The sequence below is a fragment of the Arvicola amphibius genome, chromosome X (genome assembly GCF_903992535.2).
Source record: "Arvicola amphibius chromosome X, mArvAmp1.2, whole genome shotgun sequence".
Lineage (NCBI taxonomy): Eukaryota > Metazoa > Chordata > Mammalia > Rodentia > Cricetidae > Arvicola > Arvicola amphibius.
Window position 1 is genome coordinate 22,386,337 of NC_052065.1, and position 18,818 is coordinate 22,405,154.

Below are 18,818 nucleotides of genomic sequence, written 5' to 3' on the forward strand. Positions count from 1 at the left end.
CCTCATTTATTCCTTAAACGTTTTATTACCCCCAGGTAAACCAAGGTGGAAACTCATTAATATTCTTTTTCCGGGGACTCAGGAGTACCCCTCTCACCTGTAACTTAGTCACCAGCTTGGAATCAACACCTCTTCCCAGGCGATCTACATAATAACAAAGAGAAGGAGCAGTCCAACCTGAGTCTTTTGTTAGGTGGCTACGGGTGTCTGGCAGGATAGCAGGATAGCAGTTGCCCTTGGAAGCTAAGCATGGCCAGAGAACCTTGCTGCAAATATCTCGTATGAAATATGGGCCTACAATTATGTTTATAGTGTTCTGTCTGCATATATGCCTGCAGGCCAGAAGAGGGTACCAGATCTTACTACAGATGGTTGTGAGTCACCATGTGGTTGCTGGGAATTGAACTCAGGACCTCTGTCTGGAAGAGCAGCTAGTGCTCTTAACCATTGATCCATCTCTCCAGCCCCCTGGTGTAGATCTTAAAGAATTAGTGTATCCTCTATCTTTACTTTAACTCTGTTATTATTTCCCCCTCCCCCCTCCAAGACGTAATAGTTTTTCTGTGTAGCTCTGGCTGTCCTGGAATTTGAGCTGTAGACCAGGCTGGCCTCGAACTCAGAGATATGCCTGCTTTTTCCTCCCAAGTGCTGGTGTATTACTAATTTTTATTTCAGACAAACTCATGTAGCACAAGATAACCTTCAGTGCCTAATACTCCTACCTCCCGGGTGCAGGGATTATAGAGATGTGCCACTTTGCTTGGACTCTGTTCTACTATTCCTCCTATTCTTTTCTACCTGCTCTGTGGTAGGTAGTTGGTAAATCTCAAATTAATGTGATAGGTATTTGTGGTAGCTATAGTAGGATGTGGTAGATAATTGGAAAACCTCAAGCATGTCTTTTTGGTTTTCAAGACAAGATTTTTCTGTAGTTTTAGTGCCTGTCCTGGAACTTGCTCTTGTAGACCAGGTTGGCCTCAAACTCACAGAGATCCGCCTGCCTCTGCCTCCCGAGTGCTGGGATTAAAGGCATGCGCCACCGCTGCCCGACCATCTTCTTGATGGTATCTTAGGACATTTGTAGAGAAGAGCTTTCTCACATGAATTTCCTTACCTTATTTTCATGTATGTTTGAATGATATTTTATAGCTTTTAACCAAGAATCGGAATTTCTAGGGAACTAGACATGAAAAAGGGCATCCTACAGTAGTACAGATATTATTCTTCTACTTGGGGCTCTCCTTTTTCTTCTTTACCTGACCCTACTTAAAGATTCCGGGACTCGTAAGTGGTAAAGAAGGACTGGGGATATAGTTTAAAGTTTGGGTTTATGGTATACATGAAATACCACACCACCAAACAAAATGATTGTGGGCCCTTCATTTCTGCTGATTCACAAGTAGGTATTGTGTCTAACCTTTCCTCAGACTTTTTCTTCCTCATTCATAGCATATTCTTTGTCTAAAATATACAGGAAAGCTATAGAGTAAAAGAGAATTCGCTTAAGGATTAGGGCAACTAAGATACAGAGTGGGACAGGAGTCAGAGCTGACCCCTTTTAACCTCTTTTTAAAACATTATCACAGACATTCAAACATGCACATTTTTTTTTTCTTTTTTTCCTTTGGTTTTTTGAGACAGGGTTTCTCTGTAGTTTTAGTGCCTGTCCTGGAACTAGCTCTTGTAGCCCAGGCTGGCCTTGAACTCACAGAGATCCTCCTGCCTCTGCCTCCTGAGTGCTGGGATTAAAGGCGTGTGCCACCACTGCCCGGCTTATGCACATTATTTCAACCTCCACAGTATTTTTCCTGCTCATGGTTTACCAGCGTCTCTGACCAGCTGTTGCTTCACTGCTGTCTCTGACCATCCTGCCCTTCTTCTAGACTGAATAGTTCTCAGTATCTCTAGGCTCTTTGGATTGTCAGTATACGTTCCAGTCCAAATTACCTGTGAGCTTCATGTTCCTACTTGCCAGGCTACAGTTTAGTAAGTAAGCTATGTTTAGGTCTTTGTGGTGTCATGTCATGTTGTGTGTATTGCATATACCTCCCCCCTTCACTGTGCTCCCTTTGGGAAATGCCATTTCTTTTAAGGAAGCATACCTCCTTTCCAAAAAATGGAAAATAGGTCATTTCCTAATCCCTATATCCTAAACATTTGCTATATGTCCATGTTACTTTTTTATGTAAAGTTTGATAAAGCAGTAAACTGAATTTTATAATTCTTGTATGTATGATCTAGAACTGTACTGTCCAATTTGATAGCCATTAGTCACCTGTGGCCACTGAGCATTTCAAATATGTCTAGTCCCAGATGAAATATACCAAGTATAAAATGAATGTTGAAATTGAGACTTAGGATTAAACAAAAAATGTAAAGTATTTCACGAATACTTTTATATAACACCTACACACTGCAATGACAACATTCTAGGTTTGTCACATAACAAAATTAAAGTTATTTTACTGGTTTTGTTTTTTACTTTTCTAATATAGCTACTAAAAATTTTACAAGTGACCAGGCTTTACCTGAAATTATGTCCCTATAATCTGAGCTGCTTGACAAGCTTAGTCAGAAGGATCCTAAGTTCAAGGCCTACATCTTGGTAGAACTTTGTCTAGCAAGGCCCTGGATCCAGTCAGTACTTAGTACCAGAAAAGGAAGAACAATTTTTTTCTAAGCACCTTTGAGCCTGGTATATTTCTCTTGGACAGTGCTGTTCTAGTATGGTTTTATAACTGCCATTGTCTTTCTTCAAATCAGCTTTATTGCAATATGGTTTACATTCTGTAAAATTCACCCATTTTAATTATATAATCTGGATGTCCCTACAGAGATTTGCTGTCGTCACTGCAATCCAATTTTAAAACATTTTGCCACCCCAGAAAAACCCCTTATACTCATTTACAGTCACTCTCCATTCTAGCCTATAGGGACTAGGCATCCATTCATTGTATTTTCTTGTTCTATATTTGCCTTTCTTGTTAGTTCATACAAGCAGAATACTTCACTTGGTATTTCATGGGAAGCTTTTCTCAATGTGTTTTCAAGGTTCATCCATGTTGCAGCATGTATCTGAAGTTCATTCTCTTTATGGCTCAATAATTTTCACTTCACTCTGAGTTTAAATTTTTGTTGTTGTTATTTATTCATCTTTCTCATTTTCAGGCCTGTGAGATGTCTCAGTGGGTCTTAACTACCCGGCCTAGAGAGCTGAGTTTGATTCCCAGAGCCTACATGGTGGAAGAAAAGAACCATGTTACTCCTTTTTAATAGCTGTAGAATAGAGTAACTGCTTCTTGTTTGTTTTGTTGTTGAGATAGCGTAGTAGCCCAGGCTGTCCTTAAATTTGTCAGGTAGCTCAGAGTGGCCTCAATGATTCTCCTACCTCAGCCTTCCAGATGCTGGGATTGTAGGCATGTTAACTCCACATCCGGATAGAGGTCCTTTGTTTAAACCACCATCTAGGAAACAGTAAAGTAACACTAGCAAAATGAGCTTCAGAGGAAATCAGGAGCATTATTTTCCTGGGTCTACTATCTGCTGCTTCTCTGGAATTTGGCTTTTGCATCCATGAAATTAGAAAGTCTGGGAATAGATTGTTCAACAGATATTGCTTGATTGTTCTTTCTGTGTGCAAGGCCACTGGTCACCACCCTGAAGATCAATAAAGTGATTCCTGCCCTGGGTGTGTACCCATGAGTGGAAGACAAAGAACATTAAACAAATAAAATAAGTTGAGAGACATTATAGAACAACAGACTGGGTCATTTAGGACTGGGGTATCTGGACCAGGTTTGTAAAATTATTTATATGTTTATTTGTTTCCTTAAACAAGAAGTTTCACAAAAGCTTTAAAGATGAACATTCAGTATTCAATGCCCAATGCATAGTCCTTCATAAAAGAGTAAGAATTTGTCTGCCAGACTCATGGCTTCTTTACCCATGTAGTCATGGAGTTTATTCCAGAGGGGCATGGGTGAGGCATACCGTGTTCAGAGCTAGATTTTCTTTTTAAATAGAACATTTCTGGTGATTGCTGATGGAAACTATAGCAATAATAAAAGCAAGGAATGTTTCAAGATTTACTGCTTTAAGAATAAATAGTTGAAATAATAGAATGAAAGATAAAAATGAGAAAAGGTAGAAAAGTTATAGAATCTATATAGTAAGTTTAACATTCAAATAATAGAAATTACAAAGAATAGACAGAATGGTAGAATTATTAATAAAATTGTTGAATTTTTTTAAGGTTTATTTATTATGTATTCAGTGTTCTGTCTGTATTTGTGCCTGCAGGCCAAAAGAAGGCACCAGATCTCATTACAGATGGTTTTGAGCTACCATGTGGTTGCTGGGAATTGAACTCAGGACCTCTGGAAGACCTCTGAGCCATCTCTCCAGCCCCAAAATTGTTGAAATTTTGAAGAATGAGATTATTTTTAGTTTATATGAATGGGTGCCTTGCCTGCATATATATCATCTGTGCACTATATGCATTACGGGTACCTGTGAAGGCCAAAAGAGGGTGTGGGGTTGCAGAAATTTATTAGTCACCATGTGAGTGTTGGTTATTGAACGTGGTTCCTCTTGAAAAGTAATCAGTACTCGTAACCACCGATCAATCTCTGTAGCCCTAAAGAAAATTTTCTTGAAGGATTGTTTCTTGAATCAAAGTGGCCTACCTAATATACAAATAAGACAGATCCACACCAAGATATATTTTTGTCAGACACTGAGCATTTGTAAAGCATCTTGAAGAAGAAACAGTTTTAATTCAGTATTTTTTTTAAGAGCACTGAAATCTAAAAGACTTCAGAAAGAGTTCCAAATGAGCTGGGCATGGTGATACATGTAATCTCAGTAGTTGTGAGAATCAAGTAGAATTGCCTCTGGGCTGGAGAGATGGCTCAGTGGTTAAGAGCATTGCCTGATCTTCCAAAGGTCCTGAGTTCAATTCCCGGCAACCACATGGTGGCTCACAACCATCTGTAATGAGGTTTGGTGCCCTCTTCTGGCCTGCAGTCATACACACAGACAGAATATTGTATACATAATAAATAAGTGAGTTTAAAAAAAAAAAAGAATTGCCTCAAGTTCAAGGCTACCCTGGACTGCATAACGAATACTTGGCCAGCCAGGCTAGGGTAGTAAGACTGTCTTAAACAGCAAGCCCTTCTAAATGATTTTCATTTTGGAATTTTATATGCAATCAAGTGTAAGAGACTAAACACCTCTCTTCCAAATAAGCTGTTTCTGACCATGTTCAAACACAGCAAAGGAATAAATCAGCAGAGAAGAGCATAGGATCTAGGAAATGAGATCTAGGGAAGATACATGGTTCAGATGAAAAAGATTAGAAATCTACATGAAGCTGGATGTGTTGACACACACGTATAATCCCAGCAGTGGAGTGGCTGAAGCAGGAGTTTGAGTTCAAGGCTAACCTGTGCTATGTATGTAGTAATATCCCCATATCCAAAAGCACCCCCCCCCCCAAAAAAAAAAGCTGAGAGACTTACAGAAAGGCAAAAAATGCGTAGAAAAGATGTTTGGGCTTCTACCAGAAAGTTAGGGCTCAAGTTATTATATGTATACAAAACTAAGCAAATTGAGAAAGTGCTATCTATCCTCTGGAGCTGGAGTTATATTTGGTTATGAGCCACTAATGTGGGCACCTTTTTTTTTTTTTTTTTTTTTTTTTTTTTTTTTTTTTTTTTTTTTTTTTTGAGGCAGGAATTAAATGTGTGTACCACCATGCCTGGCTGACAATGCTATTTTTTTTAAATGTCTAAATGACCTTTTAAAACCTATGAAACGCTTCCCAAATTTGCATGTCATCCTTGCACAGGGGCTATGCTAATCTCTATCGTTCCAATTTTTTAGTATATGTGCTGCCAGAGCAAGCACAATAGTCCAGGTTCATATTATTATTATTTTTTTTTTAAGACGTTTCTCTTTGTAGCCCTGACTGTACTGGTGCTGGGATTAAAGGTGTGCGCCATCACTGCCCAGCTCAGATCCATATTATTTAGAGTGTTTAAGGTTAATATTCGAAAGTCAGAAGAGATGAACATGGTTGGCCCTGGGAAAGAGAATAACAGCACCTGCTGGTTTTGTAATCAATATCATAGAAGCATTTGACTCCTGAAGCCATGTAATAGAACAAATGAATATTAATGTGAAACCATGGTCATCTTAGTGGAAAGTGCTTCTTATAATTGCATTAAAATATTAACAGGAAAGTTGAAATGATTTGATGCATATATTTCCTACCTTTTGTGACTCAACGGATGCCCGGGATTTTGTTGTTATACTCTGTTCTTGAAGCTTTCCTTTGTCTCCTTTAGGATCCCACTCTTAGGTTAGGTTGCTGACAACTGGAAAGCCTTGATTTATCTCAATGGTCTTAGCCTTTTTTTTTCCCAACCCTTAGGTTGTTCGAACAAACCAGTGTGCAGGAGAATTTGTCATCACTTTTCCTCGTGCTTACCACAGTGGTTTCAACCAAGGCTACAACTTTGCTGAGGCAGTCAACTTTTGCACTGCTGACTGGGTGAGTCTGGAGTGTGGCGGCTGGTAGGGAGAAGTAGAAAGTTATAGGGAAGCCAAAGTACCGCTTTCTTCAGGCTTGACCAAATTCAGCTTTGAACCTGTTCACAGCTGCCTGCTGGACGCCAGTGCATTGAGCATTACCGCCGGCTGCGAAGATACTGTGTCTTTTCTCATGAGGAGCTTATTTGCAAGATGGCTGCCTGCCCCGAGAAGCTGGATCTGAACCTAGCAGCAGCTGTACATAAAGAGATGTTCATTATGGTGCAGGAGGAGCGGCGTCTACGAAAGGCTCTACTAGAAAAGGTAAGTGGCGGTGCTTTTGATCAGCCTGGTAAAGGTTGGGAAAGACAAGGGTAACTTCCAGGATAGATGTAACCTTTATTCTTGGAGTGTAGTGAAAAGAGCTAGGTACACCTGACTTGAAAGCCACATTCTATTTTCAGGGTTTCAGTGCCTGACAACCTTACACAGGTTAGTTTGCTTCACTGAGGGTAAACTTCCTCATCTGAAAAATGGAAATTCTGTTTGTCTTTTTAGATAGCTGAATGAGTTGTGAGTTATGGGTATTTGTTGAGTAATTGCAGGCTATGGTTATAGTTGCTATTACCCTTATACAAATGACCCACTAAAATAGGCAGGCATATGAAACCCCTGTTGCTGATCATTTCGATCACTTCATCAAATTACTTAAAATTAAGTGATAGTCTCACTTTCCCACTCTGTAAAATGGTAATAAATTCCTAAGCTTCAATGTGTTCGTTTTTTAAGACAACAGACTTTCTCTGTATAACAACCCTGGCTGTCCTGGAACTCACACTGTAGACCAGGTTGGCATCTAACCTAGAGATCCCTGTCTCTGCCTCCCAAGTGAAAAGGTTTGGACCACCACTTCCAGCTTAAGCTGGTATTTGTAATAGTAGTTGTAAAGCTTGAGTGAATTGATATTTGTAAAAGAATCTATTATTACTTTTCAGTGTGGTAGCTGCTAATGTTAGTATTAATGCATAAAGAAAATGAAGTATGGAATTTTTTTTTAGGAAATTTTATTTCATTTACTTACTGAGATGGTATTTTTTGATCCTTCTTCAGTCTCCTGAGTCCTGAAATTAATAGGTCTGCCCCACCATACCTAGCTATTTTCTTGAATTTCCTTTTTAAACATTTGTTGTTGTTGTTGTTGTTGTTGTAATTTATGGTAGAGTGTAATGGTGTATGCACACCTTTTATTCCAGTGCCAGAGGCAGACAGATTTCTATGAATTTGAGAGCAGCCTGGTCTATATAGTGAGTTCCAGGTCAGCCAAGACTACATAGTAAGCTCCTGTCTCAAAGGGGGAACGAGTTCTATTTATTTTTATTTGTATGGGTATTTTGCCTACACATATTTGAGTGTATTGTGTGTACGCAGTATTCATGGAGGCCAAAAGAGGGGTGTTAGATCCCCAGGAACTGAAATTACATTTGTGAGCTGCCATATGGGTACTGGGGACTGAACCCAGGTTCTCTGCAACAGCAACAAGTGCTCTTAACTGCTGAGACATCTCACTGGCACCCTTAGCTATTTTCTCAATTTCTAATGTCCCGTTAACTTGACTAAAATAATGTCAAATAGAAAGTGATCCTATTCAATAGATTCTCCATAAGCATGTGTCAGTTGTGTGTGGATGAGTGGCTGGGTTAGGGAACTGCTATAATGAAGATCCTCTTGAGATGATGTAGGAGGTTTAGTATTATAGCTTAGGGGCAGAGTGCTTCCTAGCATGGGGAACACACCAGCATTACAAAAGAAAGAAAAGATCACAAAAGAATGCTGGTCCTAAGAGATCCTGAGGGGCTGTTTTGGGGGATAATGCATTTTTTAGTTTAAAGTTCATATACAGGCTGGCTATGGTAGTGCATGCTTATAATCTCAGCATTTGGCAATCAGGGAGAAGAGGATTACCCTAAGTTTCAGGCCAGCCCAGACTAAGTAGCAAGGCTTGTCTTAGAACATACACACATAGATATATACTCATAACTTTGTGTGAGTGTTAGATACAGGACAAGTTTCAGCTATAGTAATATTGGAAGCCTGGAGCTTCTCATTTGTTAGTAAATAAATTGCTTGGCTTTTTCATGGACTTACTCTATTATTAAATGATGGTCCCATGCTATACTACAATATGAAAAGAAACGAAATCAAGATTGAAAGAGGCTACCTTCCCATTTGGACAGAATTTTGTATATTTGGCACTTAACTCAGAGATGGGTTCTGGACCACCACCCCCCCCCCCAATCTTGAGATCTTTTAGCTATGATGTGCGTTTTTGAATATTTTTATGGAGATGACTTAGTATGTCTATATATCTGTGATCTGAAGAAATCTAGGGGCTTCACCCTTCCAACATTCTCTAGCTTTGGATTCAAAATTATCTGTAGTCAAATTCTTACTTTGACAAGCTGCTGGCTTTCTCTGTTGTCCTTTAGTAAAATGAGATATGCTTATGAGATGAATATTCTTACCTAAAAACTAGAGCTAATAATGTTTGTTGAGTATTTCATAATTCAGAGTGTTATAATATATCAATTCCTTAATTGAAATATTTAGAACAATTGAACAAGAATGATAGTTACTGCAGGCAAGAGAAGCAAACAGATTGAGAAAGATTTAAATAACTTCTCATGATGAATGGGGGATCACAGCCACATTAGCAGCAGTTTGATTTTAAAGTTGGTATGTAAGACAAAACTTATTGGAGCCAGCATTTCTTCTTAAAATTCCTAAAATTTGCTCATAATTTTGTCTTTTAGTGACTTCAGTATATTTGTATATTTGGCTTTTCTTCATTTTATGCATGGATTGCTTTATTTTTATATATTAAAAAACCATGTAGTTGTGTTTCTGTAAGTTCTATTGGTGCATAGTGTTTCCATTTACTAAGCAGTCGTGTCTGGAACATAGTGAATGTTAGTGACTAAAGCCAGCATTTTTTCCTAGGACAAACCTTACACTTCCATCTCTCTGCTGCTTAGGTCCATATTCTTTATCTCTCTCACTTACAGGCCTTTTGTTAGTCTAATCTTTTGTTTATTTTTGTTTTAAATATTTAATTTTTTTATTATCGCGTGGGTGCACAGGCATTGGTGAGCCTGTGGAGGTCAGAGGACAACTTTTGGGGAGTCCATTTTTTCCTTCTACCTAAAAACATGGGTTCTGGGAATTGAATTCAGATTTCCAGACTTGTATAACAAATGCCTTTGCCTGCTCAGTCATCTCCCTTGTCCTTGGTTTTGTGAAACTACAGCTTGCTGGCATCAAGTTCACAGTAATCCTTCTGCCTCAGCCTTCTAAAGACTGAATTACAAGCATTTGTCGTGTTGCCTAGCTCCTAATCTGAATCTTATCCAGATTTTTCTATCTTTATGCATTTTTTTTGTCTTAAAATCCACATTGATCTGATCAATCCTGATCCTTCTGAACCTGCTTTGAGATTGTGGACTTGACAGAGGGCAGATGTGATGTGAAATTTGGCCTTCTAGTCTTCATGACCATCATCATAGATTTAAGTTACTCTGTGATAGCTGAGATGGGGGTTTCTGCCACCCTGTCTGGTTCTGAATAATGTGTGGGTTGTATACCCCCAGGGTATCACTGAGGCTGAGCGAGAAGCTTTTGAGCTGCTTCCAGATGATGAACGTCAGTGCATAAAGTGCAAGACCACATGTTTCCTATCTGCCCTGGCTTGCTATGACTGTCCAGATGGCCTTGTCTGCCTTTCTCACATCAATGATCTCTGCAAGTGCTCCAGTAGCCGGCAGTACCTTCGGTAAGTACAGGGTCTACCTGAAGGAAGTAGGAGAGTGTAAAGTTGGGCTAAAATGTGCTTTTTCTGGTCCTTTTCCAGGTACCGATACACCTTGGATGAGCTCCCTGCCATGCTGCATAAACTGAAAGTTCGAGCTGAGTCCTTTGACACGTGGGCTAACAAAGTACGAGTGGCCCTGGAGGTGGAAGATGGGCGGAAGCGCAGTGAGTGATGGCTGGGGTAGGGTGGTGGTACTGGGGTTGGAGGGACTCTACAGACAAGTTCTATTCCTCTATTCTTCTGTATCCCTGACTTTTTCCTTCTGCCTTTACATATGCTGTGTATTCCTTGCTGCTCTCATTCTTCTTCTAGGCCTTGAAGAACTGAGAGCACTGGAATCTGAGGCCCGTGAACGAAGGTTTCCTAACAGTGAGCTGCTACAGCGACTGAAGAACTGCCTGAGTGAGGCAGAGGCTTGTGTGTCTCGGGCTCTGGGACTGGTCAGTGGCCAGGAAGCTGGGTATGTTGGTATGAGGTGTTGCAGCACAGATAGCTTGCTGCTACTGAAAAGTTTGTTACAGTGGGTGGGTTCCAAAATAGACTTAAGTCCATGGAACACTATCAGGAAATTGCCAAGTGTGAGATGGCCTGGGTACTGAGGAGTGCAAGGAAGACAGGCAGCTTTTCATAAAGGAGAGCCTTAGCAATAAGAAAACTTAGAAGTATTTATTTTATCAGTGTCTAGAAGATTTGAGAGGTAGGTTAAGGGATTTTGTGGGCAGGGAAGAGTGTGGGAGGTTTAGGGACTGGAGTAGGACACAGACAAGAAAACTTGAACAAGTTGCAGTAGAGGGTGGATTGTAAGGGCTGGTGATGTAACTTAATGCTTACCTAGTATATGAGGCCCTGGGTTCTATCTCTGACTCCATGTGGGTCCGTGGAGGATGTAAAGTCTGGCTTCTGTTACCATTGGTTAGTTTATAAGCGCTTTCATCCTCTAGCTGTTTTCCTTCCTCTCTCCTTCTATTCCTTCATCCCATGAATATGCTTAGATTTAAAAACTCTCCCTGTAACCTGGTCAATTGTGGAAACATTGAGGTACAAAGATCAAAGTAGAGCAGATATGGTGAGGAATGGTTTTGGCACAAATGGAAGGAGGGACCTGGGTTTGGATCTGAAATCTCATACATGAAACTCCATAGCCCCGACAGGGTGGCTGGTCTACAGATGACCCTGGCAGAGCTACGGGCTTTTCTGGGCCAGATGAACAACCTGCCTTGTGCCATGCACCAGATTGGGGATGTCAAGGTGAGGAGAGGTGGGCTTAGGTAAGACAGAGTGCATGTGTGAGAAAATAGTGGGAAGTATGAGCAAGTTTTTAGATTTGGGACTTGGAACAGGGATGTGAGTCTAAGATGCTGAGTCAAGAGAGGGTTTGCTCAAGGAAGTAAAAGGAAAAGTAATAAGGGTGTTTGTTGGGCCTGAAACAGTGAATAAGGTTTATAAAAATAAAAGGATGGAGAGGACAGGGGACCCCAGAGTGAGCAAGAGGGTTTATATAGCATAGTATTTCTTAAGGTAGAGAATCTGTTAGTGCTTTGAGAACAGAATCCCATGTAAAGATAAAGTAAAAATACAGATTTTTTGATCAATCATGTATAAAATTGCCTATGAATATCCATTTTAATACACCCCCCCCCCAGGCATCGTAATGAGCAGTTAAGTGTTAACAGGAACCTACTGTTTTTAGAGTTCAGAGAACCAGAGTTCAGTCCATGGTAGATACTTTTTCTCAGAAAGTTGTGTTGGGAGATGCTGGAGCAAGGCTATATAGTGGGACCTCTTAAGTGGCCTCAACTGAAGGATTCGTTCTTCACCCTCTATTTTGGTAGGGTATTCTGGAACAGGTGGAAGCCTACCAGTCTGAGGCCCGTGAGGCCCTGGTCTCACAACCCTCCAGTCCAGGGCTGCTTCAGACCCTGTTGGAGAGAGGGCAGCAACTGGGGGTGGAGGTACCTGAAGCCCAGCAGCTCCAGCGGCAAGTGGAACAGGCGCGGTGGCTGGATGAGGTAAAACGCACGCTGGCTCCCTCTGCCCGAAGGGGTACCCTGGCCATCATGCGGGGACTGTTGGTTGCGGGCGCCAGTGTAGCCCCTAGCCCTGCTGTGGATAAGGCCCAGGCAGAGCTTCAGGAGCTGCTGACCATCGCTGAACGCTGGGAAGAGAAAGCCCACCTCTGCCTGGAGGCCAGGTAAGTCCAGCCCTTCCCTTCCCTGCCATTCTTTACCTTCAAAATTTAGTAGAGAGTCTGAAGAGAATGGCTGTGGGTGGCCTTGGGCATCACACCTACCCCTATGTAGGTATATTGAGTTTCTCTGCTCTTTTGTTCCTTGTCTCGTTTTTTTTTGTTTTGAAGTCTGTATATGTAGAGGCAGAGGTAGGCTGATGGAAAAGCTGAGAACAGATGTGGGTGTGTAGCCCATTACCAGTAGGCCAGCATGTATACATGCTCAGAAGCACGGGAAACAAGTGGATAAGTGTATATAGGTAAAAAGGTACCACACACATGGGGTGTGACTTCAGCCACAGGATACGCAAGTGGTTAGTATGTGAGCTTCTGGCAGGCTGACAGAATATCAAACATAGGTGCAAGGACTATGGCAGAAGCCTGGCAACCGTTTTTACCAACATAAAATCACAGAAGTGTAACAAGAGGGAATAACAAGAGCCCAGCAGTATATAGCTACTGATCAGACTGAACTCTGATCCATAGGCTATGTGCCAAACTGGCCTGCTCCCCCGCCCCTTCTTTTGTTGTTGTTTTTAGGCAGAAGCATCCACCAGCCACACTTGAGGCCATAATCCATGAAGCAGAAAACATCCCTGTTCACCTTCCCAATATCCAATCTCTCAAGGAGGCTCTTGCTAAGGCTCGGGCGTGGATTGCTGATGTGGATGAGATCCAAGTAAGGACCTCCCCATCCACACCTAGATCTTCCCTGTAGCTGGAAGGGATGACATACAAGGTTGTGCTGTGTTTGCATGTCTAGAGAGGAATGAGGCCCCACATATTGTGAGGAGGCAATTGTTCATGAGAGAGGGACTTCTGAGGCTGGCCTGAAGGAAGTAGGGTCTTGTCAGGGTGAAGACGGTAGAACATGTGAGTACAAAAGGACAGGTACCTGGAAAGGAAGACCACAAAAGCATAGCTAGCCCAGTATCTCTGAAGACTGACTTACTGCTTTGACCGAGCCAGTTAGTAGATGCAGGTGTCATGCATGGTAGAGGGTATTCCTGAGGACAGTGTCAGTTGTTTCTACTTGGACAGAGCATCTTCCTAGCATAGGTCAGACATGGAGAATTAGTAGATAACTGCAAGTTCATCTTGCCTTTCTCTCTCGCCTGTGCTTAGAATGGTGACCACTACCCCTGCTTGGATGACTTGGAGGGCCTAGTAGCTGTGGGTCGGGACCTCCCTGTGGGGCTGGAGGAACTGAGACAGCTAGAACTGCAGGTATTGACAGCACACTCCTGGAGAGAGAAGGCCTCCAAGACCTTCCTCAAGAAGAACTCCTGCTACACATTATTGGAGGTAAGGCCTGACATGTTTACCTATATTCTCTTTAGACTGGCTGTTTCGAGGTAGTTTATGTGAGAATAAGAGTTTTTGAGGGGGCACGGGGGAGGGGAGAAGATATGGGAGGTAGGGAAGCCTGGTCATTTGCTTCTGTCTGCCTGCCTCAGGTGCTCTGCCCGTGTGCAGACGCCGGCTCAGACAGCACCAAACGCAGCCGGTGGATGGAGAAGGAGCTGGGGTTGTACAAATCTGACACAGAGCTGTTGGGGCTGTCTGCGCAGGACCTCAGGGACCCAGGCTCTGTGGTAAGAAGCTTAGATACAGATGGGGAAAGAGCCTGGTGATGATTGTCTGAACCTTGTGACCGTGGGCAGACCACTTGCTCCCTGAGCTCAGTTTTCCTGCTTTGGGAGTGGGGTGTTGAGGAGGCCAGAGAGCAATGGAATCAGGTTGTTTATGTTCTTCCCCTTTCCTGGGCACGGCAGATCGTGGCCTTCAAAGAGGGGGAGCAGAAGGAGAAGGAAGGGATCCTGCAGCTTCGTCGCACCAACTCAGCCAAGCCAAGTCCACTGGCATCATTGACCTCAGCCTCCACTACAGCCTCTATCTGCGTGTGTGGGCAAGTGCCAGCTGGGGTGGGAGCTCTGCAGTGTGACCTGTGTCAGGACTGGTTCCATGGGCGGTGTGTGACAGTACCCCGCCTCCTCGGCTCCCAGAGGCCCAGTCTTACCTCATCCCCACTGCTGGCCTGGTGGGAATGGGACACCAAATTCTTGTGCCCTCTTTGTATGCGCTCACGGCGCCCACGCTTGGAAACCATCCTGGCACTGCTGGTAGCCCTACAGAGACTGCCTGTACGGCTGCCTGAGGGTGAGGCTCTACAGTGTCTCACAGAGAGAGCCATCAACTGGCAAGGCCGTGCCAGACAGGTTTTGGCCTCTGAGGAAGTGACTGCTCTGTTGGGACGGCTGGCTGAACTCCGCCAACGGCTACAGGCTGAATCCAAGCCTGAGGAATCCCTTGCTTACTCTTCAGAAGCTGGAGAGGGCGCTGGCAATATGCCGAAGGTGAGCTTCTTAGCCCAGCTCTTAGCCTCAAATTTCTGTCCCCTAACTTGTACATAGGTTTCAGCTCTGTCCCTATGCTCCAGTTTTAACATTTTGGCCCAGCCTTTTTGTTCCATCCTATATTTGTCCATACTCCTAGACCCTGCTCTCTGCTGGTGCCCCATGCTTGCCCTTCCTCCAGGACGTAGAGTCTCTGAGGTTTGGTGTGGGTGAAGGAAGAATAGGGCCTGGCTCTTCAGTTCAGTTACCCCCTGCCTTTTCCTGATCTTGATATTTGATAGGTCCAGGGGCTGTTGGAGAATGGGGACAGTGTGACCAGTCCTGAAAAGGTAGCCACAGAGGAGGGCTCAGGTAAGAGAGGTAGGTCTAGCTGTAGTATGAGTGGGGTGTTGAATGGCTATTACCAGTGTGGCCCCCAATGTCCTCAGCTCTGTTCTAGTGGTGTAGGATAAGATCAAGGACAGCCTCTAATCCAGCCTATGCCCACAATTTTCAGATCTGGAACTGCTATCCTCACTATTACCACAGCTGACTGGCCCTGTGTTAGAACTGCCTGAGGCAACCCGAGCCCCGCTAGAGGAACTTATGATGGAGGGGGATCTACTTGAGGTGACCCTAGATGAGAATCAAAGCATTTGGCAGCTGCTGCAGGCTGGACAGCCTCCAGACTTGGAGAGAGTCCACACACTTCTGGAGGTAAGGAATAGGTGTCATTGACATGGCCAGATCAGGCCAAGTAGGCAGAGAGCTCTCAAGCCCTGACTACTTGCCTGTGCTTGTCTTTTGGGATGGGTGGGGGCCATGATGGGATCTTGTTCTGTAGCCCTGACTGGCCTGGTAACTTGTTATATAGTCCAGACTGGCCTTGAATTCATGGCGGTCTTCCTGCCTTAGCATTGGAAGTGCTGGGATTACAGTCATGTGCCACCAGGCATCACTTTAAACCTGCCTTTTGGCCTTTTGTGTTCACAGCTGGAGAAGGCAGAGCGCCATGGGACTCGGACACGAGGCCGAGCCCTAGAGAGGAGGCGGCGAAGGAAGGTGGATCGGGGTGGGGAGGCTGATGATCCAGCCAGAGACGAGCTAGAGCCAAAGAGGGTACGGAGCTCAGAACCAGAAGCCGAGGAAGTCCAGGAGGAAGAAGAACTGGAGGAGGAGTCTGGGGGTGAGGTCCCTCCTGTACCCTTCCCCACCAGTGGCAGCCCCAGCACCCAGGAGGACCAGGATGGCTTAGAACCAGTGTTAGAGGCTGGTTCAGACACCTCAGCCCCTTTCTCTACTCTGACTTCCCGGCTGTTGATGTCCTGCCCACAGCAGCCATCTCTGCAACAATTGTGACAGTGGCTGAGCCTAGCACAGACCCCAACAAAGATCCTTCCTTGGCCTCAAGGATCCTTTCTGACCATCAAGCCTGCTTCTTGGAGGTGGGCGGGTAGGTGGAGAGATTCCCCCCTCACCACCATCCCCAAGACCGTGACTTTTATATTCTGACTCCAAGGTATTGTTCAGACCTCAGCTCCTGGGGGCCGGCCCCTGGAGTCTTGCGTCCCTGGTAACCTCTAACCAGCATTCCCAGACACCAGAGGCAGATAGACACAGGTGGGCAGGGGATCGACTGGGGCTAGGCCAGCACCATTCCAGAGACAAATGCAGGGCACATGCAAACTGGGGGACCTCTCCCTTCTCCCCAGTTCTGGCCCTGGGTCAGGCCATGCTACACTAACCTCCTCCCCAGCCACACACTTTCACCTCCTGCCTCCTTTTTACTCCTCCCCCACCTTCATCTCTTCCCTTCCCCTTACTGTTCTACCCAGGAGGAGGAAACTTCACATAGCTGTCCTCACTTTTTTATTTGAAATTAATTTTGTTGGGGTTGAACAGGGCTGCCTATGGTCTGAAGGCTTTTGGTGCTTGTCCACACACCCACCTCAGCCCTTCCTGCCCATCCTCCCCGTCTCCTCCTCCTGGGTTCATGCTGTAATAAAAGAAGATTGTTGGTGTGTAATTAATTTGTTCAAAAGGAGAAGAAAAAGCAAACAAGAAACTTTGTTCCAACTAAAGCCTATTTTAATTTTATTTTATTATTTTCCTCATTAGAAATAAAACCCTTAGGAATGTTTTTTGGAAACATGTTTCTGAAGTGCATTTCTCTTCAAAAGGAGAGTAGACCCTCCCTCGGCTATTAATGGAGCAGCTGCTGTGCTAGTGGTAGTACCAGGGCCGAGTCCAGGGAATCAGGGCTCTGAATCGGAACCTTCCCAGCCTCTCTCTAACCTTGGAAACGATCTCCTCCTCCCCCAAGCCATTTCCCTTTCTTCAGACTGGTGGGCACTGGTCCCGACTGGTGGGCACTGGTCCCTTTTGGGAATTTGCACAACAGCTTCCCCTAGCTTTGTGCTCTTGTCTTCCTGTTCTGAGGGGACGTTTTCTTCATGGCTTTATTATTGAAGTATAGTTTCCATGCTATAAAGTTGAGCTGTTTTAAATATGTTATTTGGTGAGTCAGACTATCCTTAATGTTTCTCTGTTTGTTTCTTTCTGCCCCTAATGAATGTGTGGTTAATTTGTAATTTCTGTGTCACTGTTAAACTGCTCTATTGAGATGAAATTTGAGTACCATACAGTTCTTCCAATTCAGTATACAATTCAGTGACTTTTAGCATATTTCAGTCATTGAATGAACCTTCATTGCAAAAAAATTTTAGAATGTTTTTATGACCCTTAGAAGAAACCCCACATTCCCTAGGTGTTCCTTTCCCTCTCCCATTTGTCTCTTCTGGACATTTTATATAAATGAAATTATACAATATATGATCCTTTTGTGTCTGGCTTCTTTGACTTGGCATAGTAGCTTCAAGCCTATTAATAGTCCTACAATATAGATTTTCACCCTTCTGAACCTGAAAAATGAAGGGACTGTACTTGATTAGGGACTGCCCTCTTGAAGTATGTTTATACACTTTTTTTGTGGGTATCTGTATGCATTTTCCCCCAGATAAGACCCATCATATTTATAAAGGGGCCATAGCCCTCCAAAGACTAAGATGCGTTCTTTTGTGGTTCTGAGTGTTCTCTAACACTCTACGAAATAGAGGAGGAAGAAAAAGCTTGGAGGCCCTGCTTCACTAACTAGCTTCCAGGCATCTCTGACTTCTCCAAGGTTTTTCCTCTTCTCAAGGTTGTATAAGGTGTTCTAGGCTAAAGTCAAGTCTTGATCCCTAGCTCAGGAACTCAGCATACCGGCACTCTTACTGTGCCCTTTCTCATTTTATGTTCAGGAGAATCACTTTGGTCCATTGCTCCCCTTTCCAGGATTTCCACTTGCTAAAAATCTAGTGTTAAAGAGATATCTCACCCTCTTTTGGTGGCTCTCTGGTGGGAGCATGGCTTAGACCTGCCTCATCTGGTCTTATAGTCTATGTTGAAAGGTGAACCAGTGAACAATAAATACCCCTGCCCTGGGTCCGTTTTGATCCTAAGTTGCAATCAAAGGGAAAAGGCTGGCCTTTGCCTGCCCATTGGAATTAATCATGGGTTCCAGTGAGGATTGGAGGTAGCAAAAGAGACACCTGGGGCAAGTACCCAAAGGAGCTTTATCTTGACATTTAACTACCACTCTACTAAGCAACCAGGTACTAGAAGAGGCAGCCAAAAGAGGAAAAGATGGTACCTATATCCCACAGCAGCTCCTAGGCTAGCTCAGGCCAAGGTAGGAGTTCCTTGTGGTATGGATCTGTCCCTCACCAGTTTTCAGACAGCCTTTCTCAGCTTAGCACTTTCTGTCTTAGCCTTCTCATACACCTGCCCCTTTGAGTGTACATGTAACTGTCATTGA

The 18,818-nt window shown here is 43.6% G+C and overlaps 1 protein-coding gene and 1 non-coding gene across 5 annotated transcripts in view; one reads left to right on the forward strand and one right to left on the reverse strand.

Annotated features, from left to right (window-relative positions):
- The window catches only part of Kdm5c (lysine demethylase 5C), a 39,571-nt gene extending 21,774 nt beyond the window's left edge, over positions 1-17,797 (forward strand). For 2 of the 4 annotated variants that reach the window (XM_038316063.2, XM_038316064.2), the window contains exons 13-26: positions 6,437-6,556; positions 6,664-6,858; positions 10,179-10,360; positions 10,439-10,563; positions 10,712-10,859; positions 11,542-11,647; positions 12,232-12,590; positions 13,167-13,305; positions 13,752-13,931; positions 14,084-14,221; positions 14,402-14,983; positions 15,265-15,343; positions 15,480-15,679; positions 15,956-17,797. In XM_038316063.2, coding sequence (XP_038171991.1) covers positions 6,437-6,556; positions 6,664-6,858; positions 10,179-10,360; positions 10,439-10,563; positions 10,712-10,859; positions 11,542-11,647; positions 12,232-12,590; positions 13,167-13,305; positions 13,752-13,931; positions 14,084-14,221; positions 14,402-14,983; positions 15,265-15,343; positions 15,480-15,679; positions 15,956-16,321 — 2,919 coding nt within the window. In that variant the 3' untranslated portion in view covers positions 16,322-17,797. The remainder of the gene's footprint in view (positions 1-6,436; positions 6,557-6,663; positions 6,859-10,178; positions 10,361-10,438; positions 10,564-10,711; positions 10,860-11,541; positions 11,648-12,231; positions 12,591-13,166; positions 13,306-13,751; positions 13,932-14,083; positions 14,222-14,401; positions 14,984-15,264; positions 15,344-15,479; positions 15,680-15,955) is intronic. The other 2 variants (XM_038316065.2, XM_038316066.1) reach the window with 1 other exon arrangement.
- LOC119805601 lies at positions 5,807-5,910 on the reverse strand. Its single transcript, XR_005283926.1, has one exon. It is a non-coding gene; the product is annotated as a U6 spliceosomal RNA (small nuclear RNA).
- Positions 17,798-18,818: the final 1,021 nt, after the last annotated feature.